The 12402-nt window shown below is 36.2% G+C and overlaps 1 protein-coding gene across 1 annotated transcript in view; it reads left to right on the top strand.

Moving 5' to 3' along the window:
• LOC132700327 (neuropilin and tolloid-like protein 2) overlaps nucleotides 1-12402 on the top strand; it is a 240454-nt gene that overhangs the window by 56767 nt on the left and 171285 nt on the right. The window contains exon 2 of the mRNA XM_060667560.1: nucleotides 8865-8894. Within this exon, the coding sequence (XP_060523543.1) occupies nucleotides 8865-8894 (30 nt within the window). The remainder of the gene's footprint in view (nucleotides 1-8864; nucleotides 8895-12402) is intronic.

Here is a 12402-nt window from a genome sequence, read left to right as displayed (position 1 = left end):
ATGACAATAGTTATTGTATTGACAAGTAAATGTTTATTTATTTAAAAACTCCAAATTTTGGTAAAATTATTTATTATTTATGGCCATTTTGTCCATATTACAAGAACAAATTTCAACGAAACAAACCTAATCTCTAGGAAAATTCTTTTGTTTGCAGAATAAATTGTGGCCCTCTTTACCTCCTCGTTATTTAGTTCCTCTATACAGGTTGCCTGTTGCCGTAATTTTTCTATGGTTACTATTGGCATTGTATAGTAGTAGCGTGAGGTTACGAAATCTCGCTGGCCATTTTCAGGAACTTTGAGCAAGTGCTCCAGCAGCTGACTCCAAGAGTGTTAATTCTTCCAGTGCAAGTTTGCCCGAAAAATCAGTGACAGTTGTCTTTAGAATTTCGAGATATTTGGCAGTAAATTATGAAGCCTGTTTGGTTGTCTTTAATGAGAAAAAAAAAGATAAAAACTAAATTTCTGTAGAAATATTATTTCCTTATAGGCTTTAGCATTGTGGTCTCCCTAGAAACGCTCATTTCTTCATTTGAAAAGCATCTTCAACTCGTGAAAACATAGCTTCATCCCTCCAAATGACTTTCTTTAAAAAGTTAGGGTTTTCTTAGGTGGCGGTGAGGATGGTTTCACAAAAATCGATACCCTCTCGGTGTAATTTTTATCCTTTTATGAATTGATATGGATGCATTTCATGATTGTGAAGGATTCTTTGGATAGAAGCATGAGTTAAGCACAAATTTTGTTCTGCACATGGTATGTTATTATTTTCCTGTGATAAATAATCGACTTTCGCGCATGTGTTGTAAACACCCTGTATAATATAGAAGGCACTATTCAACAGGAAACTAGTGCCCAGGACTTTGGCAAACTGCGGCCATAATGTCAGTTGTCGAAGTAGTGAAATGCACCTAATAAATAAATAATTAAATCCTTGATCTATTTTAGCTGAAAAATATAAAATTTAATTAATATCTCTAAAACTGCTAGAGATAGGAGTGAAAAAATTGAACAATATGCAGGCTGTCTTATTAAATTTCAAAGTTGTGGCTACTTGTGAATAGAAACGGCAACACTGTGATACTGGAAATATTTTAGATCCATAGACTGACTCAGAAATCTAAGTGGTCAAATTTCCAGGACATTCCTATCTCTCGTTTTTCCAGAATGTTCCATCGACCGTCGGAAACCATGTATATTTTTGATGTACTTGTTCACTAAATCACTGCCAACGCTATTGTCGTTTTCAGTAAAACAAATTATTTTGCAAACATCGAAATGCAAATAAAAATGTGCGATTAATTGCGATCTCAATTTTATTTTCCGCAGTTATATGTTTTTTTTTTTAATGTAATTTATTTTACATTTTCGAGACTAATGCAAATATTTCTAAATTACATTTTCAACCACGGAGTCAAATAGGCTTTTAATATAACGTTATATTACATAATAAGATGTTTTAAATAATTTAGCTTTATCCAGTATTGGTGAGTATACACATTTATGATCAAGTTGCATTTGGTTAAACGCATTTGTATTATTTCAACGATTATTCAGAATTTTTGCCAGGTATATGCAGCTTCCTTCCAACGGAAGGTGCTGTTGAAGCCAACTAATCCCAAAAAATTAACATTAATAACTTAACGGACTAGACACAGGAATTAGAAATAGGGAGAAAAGAAAGAAATGACAAATGCTAAGAAAGGGAAGGGATGAGAAAGATGTTTGCAACGAACTTCAGTGAACGTTCATTCAATTAAATGCCCGGAATCAATAGTTGTGCAAATTATGCCTCCATTAAAATTATCAAATTTCTAGTCTTAGAATGCTGAAAAAATTTTCGAGAGTGGTTTAAAGAAACATTGAGTATACTCCTATTGCTCTGAGTTATAGATATGGTAAAGAACGATGGTAAGAATCACAGAGACCTTGGTGATTGAGTTGACAAACTGCAAGACATGTCTTCTGACATGATAAAGGAAATCGAAGGTATAAACAATCGACCTTGAACGTCTGTAGGTAGTTTTATATTCTTTCAACTACTCGACCCGGCAATGGACACAAATAACCTGAAATTCTGTTTCATGTTTGGAATTAAGGCGGCAGGTCTGCATGCCTCCAATTGAAGGAAGTCGGAATATGAAAAACCGTAATGTAATTTTTGTTACAAAATTATAAGATCGAAGTTTCTACAGTTTCAGTTTTCGCACGGATGTTCACAATTTAAATTTAAGATTTAAAGCCGAGGTTATGTCTTCACGTCACAATTTTTGAAAAATCCTTTCAGTATAACATGGTTAAAACATTAATGCATTGGATCAGTCTTGTAATTTACTAAATAATACCCCACACACCTACGTGAAATGTTGTTATCATTACATATTTAAATAATTTACACTGTAAATTATTCATAACATGTATATCCTTCTATTTGTTCAAGTTCATAGTGCTACTACCTTGTTTTCGGATAGGTTTAAAAATAGGGGTTTAAAATATTTTATTTTCTTCATCTGAATCGTCTCCTTTTCAATGTATATTATATACGCGAATCAAGAAAACCATCGAAAACCATCCCACTGCGACAAGCATATGGAAAATTCTGCGGCCTCTGCCGAATCCCATATAGCGCACAAAACAATTTTTCAACTTTTAGTATAACGAGAAGCCAACAATTGTGTCCGTAGGAAAGTGGGTATCATAAGCGTATACATGATATTTACAATACTAAAGACAATTCCCGCAGTTGAAACTATAAATACATTATAAAAGGCATCCAGAATACTCCTCCGGGGGACTCCCACTTTCACTTTCGTGAACTACAACAAACACGCTTAATATCCTTCAACTACCCTTTGATACCTGTCGATCAAAAATTTCGATATTAGTAAGAGCACAGCCTCTCCAAAACCAATATATTTTAGAGATGATATTAAGATAGCGTGGTGAATCACATCAAATGCTTTAGTATAATCATCCTTTACCAACGTCATCCAGAATATCAGTAAGAGCTGTCACATAACTATAACCTATTCTATGTCAGGAGCACTTACATATGGGAAAATTTTGTTACTTCATTACTTTCTCGAGAATTTTGGAAAGTAGCGGTAATATTGAAATGGAACAGTCAAATAAAATGGAACACAAGTAGTTGGAGTTTTAATTTTAGGCAACGGGATAGCATTTGCAAGTTTTGAAATCCTCGGGAAAATACGATTTTTGAACATAACAATTAATTAGATAAGTAGTAAATGGAATTACAAAAGGACAACCAAGACGTTAAGAGCTTAAGGTTGTGACTTATTTTTTTCCCTAATTAATGCCTCTTACCAAAGCTAACCAACATCAATGTTAATTATAAATAAAATGAGCATTTTGTTTCGCCTCGAATTTTTTAACTTAGTATATACTTTTTGATTTTAAAAACTGGATATAAACTCTTGATTTTTAATAAAAATGCAAACAAAACCGATAAATTTGCCGAAAACCAATCAATTTACTATTCGTCGCGCGAAATTAGTTCGTATTTGTGTTGCGCAGCGCAACGGAATGTTAATATTTTCATCCACGTTTATTAAAAAAAAAATTGAGCCGATAAGACGCAAAATTGTATTTTGGTAAATTTTTAACTACTACCTGACTAAGCAAAACTTAATAAATACAGACCTTTCACACCAAAAATAGTTCACACATTTAATTGTTGTTACCCCATCTGAAGATGAACCTTTTTAAGGGGACGTATTATTTCCTGTTTTTAATGAACAGTGTCGTTGGACTATAGGCAATCCATAACAGAAAACTGCGACCTGTAAATTGGAACAAATCCAAAGGATGGTATGCCTAAGTATTATAGGGGCCACCGATAAGAAGAGATTGTTTTTATGACTGTGGTGCGTTTCCAGCGCAGGGAATGCAGCATGACGGAATCGCTTCTGGAATGAGGCGACTAACTCGTTCGCACTATTGGAGTTGAGGGCGGATTCCATCACACCAAAATTTACACTCGACAAGATCTACGGGACAAACATCAGAGCAAACATATGCATGAGCGAGACAGGTGTTAATGTCTACTTAGTTGGTTCGAAGTGTAAAAAAGGAAAAGGATGCGGATTGTACTTCAATCGTTGCTGGCTGGCATTACTGTAGCCGCAAAATAAATCAGCAGACCCAAACATACTGGTGAAACTGTACATGTAGATCTGATACTTCATATACTACGTTTTACATCAGCACTAGCACTAGAATGTCACCGTGCCTTTGTTGACGTGCCAATCAACACTGTGGTCACCCTTAGTTGGAGTAAAGAGCATTCGCATTCCAGACGAAAACATGCCGCCGAATCCCTGGCCAGGAGGGCTGCCGGCCTAAACTTTGTAGGACCCTTCTGCCTATCTATCGACGTCAGTCATTAAAGAGCTGTTGCGAGCAGCACCTATTGAGCTATCCTAAAAAAACAGACATTCTTTTGGGTCATTGCTTACTTAACCAACACCAATTCAGATTGGGTTAGAGTAGGACCCTCACATACAGGGTGTGCGAACAGGAATACGAAACACGTTCTGGACGATTGTAATAACCGCTTGTTTAGGAGTGAAGGCATGCGTGGCGAATCCTACCCATCCCCTACGGTACTCGGGGAGGTGAATCGTTGAGTAACTAGGCTTGATGTAAAGATGGGTGTTCTGTCCAGGAGGAATCACAGTGGACCTGCTCAGGTCTGAGTGCTCTAGTGTAGGCTACCCCTTCCCCCAGTTACAAATACGGATACAGAGAATTAATTTTCGAAGGCTGTAGATATAGTGGCGTCTTTATGGCAATTATATTACAAAAGATAAATGCAGAATGTAGGTTTAACCACTTGTTTTGAGCTATAGAGTGTGACTATCATGTTGATATTCGCCAAAGCCATATGATCCAGCAAAAATTTTTGTCTACAGAAAATTGAATGGTTGCAAAAATTAATTTTAAATTTATGTGCTCTTTGTTTAGACAGTTAATACCATGTGGCGTGAATCTCAACTCTGAATCAATCAACAAACATACAGTTCTTATTTAACATTTGAAGTGTGTAATTGTAGGTAGCAAAAATTTTATTGTCTATTTTTCTAATAAAAGTTAATGCTGTAATTTTATCATTATTTTTATAAAATACTTTGTGTATATATTAATTACAATTAAAATATGAATTATTTTTTTTAGACTTGAATTTAACTTGGTATATACTTTTTGATAATATAATATAATAATTTGCGGGAAATCAATCAATTTTAGATTCGTAGAGTAAAATTAGTTGGTTTTGCTTAGTGCATCGTAACGGAATGTTAATATTTTCATACACCTTTAGGTAAAAAAAGTTTTCGAATTAAAAATTCCTTTTCGGAGGATTAGGCGTGCGCTTAAACAGTCTTCGCAAAATGAGCGGATGAGAAGCGAAATTGTATTTTGGTAAATTTTTAATAAACCCTTCGTGGAATTTTAATCGTTAGTTTGCAGTGTCGAAGCCGGGGCCGTTCCATAACATTTATTTCAGTTTCGGCTCGCAGCGCATTAATTGAATTGCGAAGGCCTTTATTTTCCCGAATCGTACGTTTCTCTGTATTGCTGACGAATTGCTTTTCTACCATTAAGGGGAAAGGTTGCGCCGTAATAAAGCTAAAAACATTTCAGGCGAATTTATTTCTCTTTGAATTTATTTGTCTGAGCGCGATCGAGACTTCGCGATACAGTAGAATTCTTCTAACCCGGCTTATACGAGGGGGTACCCAAAACCGGAATTGAATAGTACACCTTTCTGCTTCTAGGTTGTGGATAATACAACTTATTGCGAGTTCAACGCGACCTTCGTTTTAAATTAACTTGTTTTCTTCAATTGCAGCGCCATTTTTTGTTAACGCTGTTTTTTTTGTTATTTCGTTTTTTTCGATGGCAAGTTAAAAACAGCTTATAAAGACGATGCGATGGAAAAAACTCAAGTGTATCAGTGTTTTGTTCGCTTCAAAAATGGCAACGAGTCGGTTGACTTCTCGAATCGACGAAAATATTGAAAAGATTCGATAGTTTGTGCTCACAGACCGTCAACAGACAATTAAACAATTATCAAAGATTAGTGGGTTGTCTTGGAGCACGGTTCAGCGAATTTTAACAGAAGATTTGTTAATGAAAAGAGTTGCTGTCAAGTTTGTTCCTCGTTTTCTGACTGAAATGCAAAAATAACATCGAGTTGAAACATGTCGTGCTTTGAATCAACAGCTTGAAACGGATCCAGATTTTCTTTCAAAGATCATTACTGGTGACGAGTCATGGTGCTATGGTTTTGATCCAGAAACGAACTAACAGTCCAGCCAATGGAAGACGTCACTGTCTCCCCGTCAAAAAAAATGTCGTCAGGTCAAATCAAACATCAAAACGATGCTGATTTGCTTTTTCGACATCAGCGGCGGAGTTCATGCAGAGTTCGTTCCACCAGGTGAAGATTGCGCAACAGTATTCGACAAAAAAGACCCGATTTGCGGCGGACAGGGGACTGGTTCTTTCAGTTTTTGGCTAAAAATGGCATGGTTCCTCTGCCTCATGCACCTTACTCGCCTGATCTCGCTAAGTGTGATTTCTTCTTATTTCCACGTATGAAAAGGGACATAAAAGGACAGCGATTTGACAACATTGAAGAGGTCAAGAAAAAAACGAGGGATGAACTGTCGGCTATAGCCAAAGATGAATATAAAAAATGTTTCGAACAGTGGAAGCACCGCTGGGACAAATGTATTAGTTGTAATGGAGACTATTTTGAAGGGGATAAGGTCGTTCTGTGATTTTCAAAACAATATATACGGTATATAGGGTAGGATTCTTTTTTCTTTGTGTCCCAATTGTTTATTTAATTTGAAAATCTACAACTTTTTCAAATAGGCAATATTATACAAAGTCACTTTTTTTTAAACACGAAATTTTTGAAATATAACTTTTTTCTACTCCCTTCCATAAAATACCCAATTAAACACCGATCTAGCATGCGGAAAGCGTTGTTTTACCACTTAGTTTCGTTTCCCAACATACGTCAAAAAAAAAATCCGACGTTTGTCAATTTTGACGGTCATTTCAGTGAATGTATTCGCGTTGTTTTGCAAAAATGTACCCAAAAACGTTTCGTATACTTTTTAAATCATTCGTTTACTATGTACTGGCTTATTCCTGATAAATAAACTCGTGATTCAAATGCCGTTTACCACGTATACCGTTTACCATAATATGCTATTATAGTATTGGCACGAGAGGAGCGAGTGCTTAATATTAATAAATGAATGAAATAAACAGATTACCAAACGTGTTGCATACTATACTTTTTTAACAACCGTTACTTTTCGGGTACACTAATAAATTCCCTGACATGACCGTCAGAATTGACAAACGTCAAAAGTCAAGCCGTGCGGGAAAATCTCCGAAAACATCCGATTGCTGCCCAACCCGTGCGGTTATATCTCGAAAATGTCCGAAGTGGCTGGGATCCGTGGGAAACGAAACTTACGTGGTAAAGTACCTAACTATACACTTTGGTGTATAGTTAGGTATAGGTATTAGGTAAAATCTTTTTTTCCCTTCTGCAAAATTCCCAATTATACACCGATCTAGCGCGCGGGAAAGGTCACTTTATCAGGTGAATTTCTTGTCTTACGGATCTGAGCCACTTCAGGCATTTCCAGCATATTAACGTACGGGTTTTGAGCAGTCGTATTTTTTCAGATTTTACCGCACGATTTGAATTTTGATATTTCTCGATTTTGACATGTCAGTGAATGTATTCGTATAGTATGCAACACATTTGGTAAATTTTTTAAGTCACTCGTTTATTAAAAACTCGCTTCGCTGGTGCCAAATAAATTCCTGACTCAAATGCCGTTTACCACACTTTTCAATTTATATTTTCAATGTTACTTTTGAACCCTGTATTTATTTATTCCGAAAATGTCAACACGTAATCTTCAATAAGGAAATCCACGCCAGACATACAACAAATAGGTGTATTTTCACATAAAATTCAAAATATGTCAGAAACGGTAAAACTGAGGTATGAGATATTTTATATGAAATTTGCCTAAAATTTTCAGAAGAATTAAAAAATTATTTATTTTTTTTTTATTTAAAATAATAAAGATTTTAATTGCACACTAAAATAGAAACACCTTCTATATATAATAATATTATATTTCAAAAGTATAAATGAATCTTCACAACTTTTGCCTCTTTGTTTTTTTAATATTTCAACAGATTCTGAGTTAAGTAGTAATTATCCCATAATAAACAAGCCACCCTGTACAGTGTGTCCCTTATTAATAAAGCTGGCGTGTTGAGGCTTTCGTATTCCAAACTACCTTTGGATTTTGAGATACAGGGTCATATTTAAAATTTCGCATTTCAGCAGATCACGAAAGAAGCAACAGGTTAGCTTTATTAATAACGGAGATTCGCTGTCAAACCATCATAAATCGAACATAATGTGCACAAAACAATACTTTTATTGACGTGTGTAAAAGGTTAGTTGAAAAAAGGAGCAAATCAGTTTGAGTTGATTATTTTTTCGAAAATCAAGTTTTTAGTTGGTTTTAGCTGCGCCTAATTCCCACTTAAGAGTTTCGGTGAGCATAAAATATACACGACAACGTGCCAAGCCCGCTGCATTCTTTACCGAAGTGCCCTCGGGAGTTAACAATTCAACTTATACCCTCCTCGTCTGTTTTAATTAAATTTAGCAAGCCAGACGATTTAAACTAGTAAAATGAAAACGTCGAAAAGTGTGCTTCCGTTGTTGAAACACGCCGTATTTATTTTACTCATTATTTGACTGAATTAATTCGTTTGTTTCTGTTTCAGATATAACTCTATTCGGAAAATGGGCCTGCGGTAAGTACAATCTCGTTTCCGCGTGGACGTGTTCGATTTTCACGGGCGCTCGTTCTCCCATAGGAAAACGAATTTCTCGGCTGTCCCGAGAGCTTCAAAACACTTTTCCTTTCGCGTGGTCGTTGTTTTTGTATAGACCAACGCGAGCTTTCACGTCTTTTTGAAATGAAATTATGAATTAAATTTAATTAGAAAAAATGTATTTCAATAAATCCCATTAAAAAATACCAGCGACCAGGAAAAATCTTTCAATCTGGTACATAATTTAAGTTCACGTTTCAGTGAAAGCAAGTAAAACCACTTTTGTCCCGAATCAATTGAAACAACGTATATCCTTTCAACCGCGAACGAGGAAGATAAATTATTTTTGAAGAGGTATTAATATTCTGTTCTGAACTTTGATATGAAGTTCGACCACCATTTTGTTTTAATTGTCTAATGTCAACACCCTGATTAGCTAGCAATGTGCCTGAACTGTGGTTGGTAATTTTAAAAAAGAATTTATTTCGAAAGGTACCTTAATCACTTTATGTATGGTTTGTTCATTATATTGTCCTTTATTGTAATGAATATATCGATGTCGAGGAGGGACGTTGCCTGGGCGTAAGCGTAATGATAATCTCACATTTCTAGGAAAAAAAATGCATTAATAACGTCTTACTTGAATTAAGAATGTGTAATTACTCAAATTACATCATCTCGGAACTTTAAGTTGCAATAAAACAACGATGACGATTGACATGAATTTTATTTATCCGAAAGATAGTCTTGTTGCATTACATTTTAAATATGATTTCTGGCATATGACCGCCACGGCTGGTGCGGATATACGGATTGGACGTCTAATTTTCGATGACTTTTTCCAACATTTGTGGCCGTATATCGGCAATAACACGGCGAATGTTGTCTTCCAAATGGTCAAGCGTTTGTGGCTTATCCGAATAGACCAATGACTTTACATAGCCCCACAGAAAGTAGGGTAGCGGTGTTAAATCACAAGATCTTTGAGGCCAATTCACAGATCCAAAACGTGAAATTAGACGGTCATCAAACGTGTCTTTCAATAAATCGATTATGGCACGAGCTGTATGACATGTTGCGCCGTCTTGTTGAAACCACATCTCCGGGACATCATGGTTATTCAATTCAGGAATGAAAGAGTTAGTAATCATAGCTCTATACCAATCACCATTGACTGTAACGTTCTGGCCATCATGGTTTTTGAAGAAGTACGGACCAATGATTCCACCAGCCCATAAAGCGCACCAAACAGTCAGTTTTTCTGGATGTAACGACATACACTTGAGGATTAGCTTCGCTCCAAATGCGGCAGTTTTGTTTGTTGGCGTAGCCATTCAACCAGAAGTGCGCTTCATCGCTAAACAAAATTAGCTTATGAAAATCGGGAACAACGGCAATCTCGTTTTGGGCCCATTCGACGAATCTACGCCTTACTTGATGATCGTTTGGCTTCAATTCTTGCACGAGTTGGATTTTGTAAGCACGTAAGCCAAGATCCTTCCGCAAAATCTTCCATAAAGTGGATGGACACAGATCCAATTCCTGTGCTCGATGGCGGATGGACTCATTCGGGTCTTCCTCAATGTTACGCTCTACAGCAGCAATAGCTTCTTCTGTACGCACCGTACGGCGTCTCTGGGGATTCGAGTTATCAATAAGAGTAAACTTGGTGCGAAAACGTTCCATGGTTAATCCAATTAACTGCTCTGATGGACGATTTTGTCGACGATAAAATGGACGTGATGCGTATTCCGCACAGAACCATTATTTTCGAAATAAAATTGCACTATTTGCAAGTGTTCTTCAGGCGTGAGTCTATTAATGATGAACTGCCAAACCAAACTGAGAATAAATCACTTGACAGCTGTTAAATCGGTCGCCATCTTGAACAGTAATGCGAACTTAAAGTTCTATACATCGAAAAAAAACACCCATTAGATTTCTATAGACTCTCGGACTTTTCGTTGGTAGAAGAATTGATTAAATGCAAGAATTTTAGTTTTATCGAATAAAATTTTTATGTCCGGTTTCTTGATTGTGTTCGCCAACTGTTAATGAGTTTATTTGTCTTAGTCTTAAGCCTCTTTCATGTTCTTTGGGCCTAGTTGATATTTTTCTTCCGATCTCTCCAATGTATTCTTTGCCGCATATGCATAGAATGCTGTAAACTCCTGCCATCTCAAATGGAATTTTGTCTTTGACGGATCGAAGATGTTGACAGATTTTTGGACATGTGGTAAATTTGGTTTTGACGTTATATTTCCTTAGAACTTTTGATATGTGGTCAGTGATATTTTGACTATAACGAAGCACAAGAGTGTCAAGTGTGGGATTGTTTTCTGTTTCATTGCTATTGGAAGGTTGTGGTGAATCACGAAACCGGATATCAAATTTTATTAAATAAAACTAAAATTCTTGCATGTAATCAATTCTTCTTCAAATCTATAAGCAACCTAGCAATCCTAACCGCGACTAAGGTCTTTGCCTGTCACGAATATGGGAATCAGTCATCCTAATTTAGCTTCGACCCCCTCAAAAAGTATAAAAGCAGGTACAGAGGAAAATGCATGCCAGTTTCAGTCAAGCTCTGAAGAAGCCAACAGGATGATTGGCGAAACGTTAGCTAATTCGACTCAACAAAAACCGACGCAAGAGGAATCCAGAAATTTTATGAAAAGTATTACAGTAGCCTGTGTAAGTTGCTTTGAAAAATTAAGTATATACCACCTGGCACTTGGAAACAGTCCATCTAATAAGAGCTTGTGGGTATAGTGTTTCGACGCTCTAATTAAGTGCTATAATAAACCTACAGAATATTCATCTGACTCTTGGAGTTTTCGAAGTTTTTGGACGGGTTCGTGTCCCATTAACAATTTGTTCTTGGAATAAATTGCGACCTATTCCGAATTCATTTTGTATAGATGTTTCGCTTATCAATTCTTTGTAGAACTCGATCACGCAAATTTCATATAGCACTCGACTTATTATTAATTATTTTCGAACCAGTTAAGAAGCGTTTGGAATTATGGTAGATATTTTTCCTAAAAAGCAACGTTAGGCTCATTTTGATATCACGCCTTCAGAACTATGCCCGTTATTTTTGAGCTGCGCAGAAAGAAGCAACGACCGATTGTCACTGCAGGTACAGGATTTTTTTTGACTAAGAAGATCTCCGTAGTCTCGTCCCCTTATTAAGTAATCACTATGGCTATAGTAGGGCTGTTCTTTACGCTTCTTCAAGAGCGCCCTATTGCTATGCATATTGGGATTGCAATATATATTGGGATCTTGCAAATTATAAAACCAAAAACACATTTTCACTGCTACCTCTTTCAGCCTACGCAATGACATATCGACATTTATTCTGAGACGTTTCGTCTTTGGCCACCATTTTTGTTTTAGACCCAAAAATAGTTCCTTTTGTTCTGATTGCATTGATCCGCAGTTTCTTCTATTTCGCATCCTAGAAAGTTCAAATGTTAAAGAA

This window comes from Cylas formicarius, unplaced genomic scaffold, assembly GCF_029955315.1.
Source record: "Cylas formicarius isolate icCylForm1 unplaced genomic scaffold, icCylForm1.1 PGA_scaffold_10__41_contigs__length_53128322, whole genome shotgun sequence".
NCBI classification, from domain to species: Eukaryota; Metazoa; Arthropoda; class Insecta; order Coleoptera; family Brentidae; genus Cylas; species Cylas formicarius.
The sequence above is the reverse complement of the archived record's forward strand: the minus strand, read 5'-3'. Positions and strand labels throughout refer to the sequence as shown.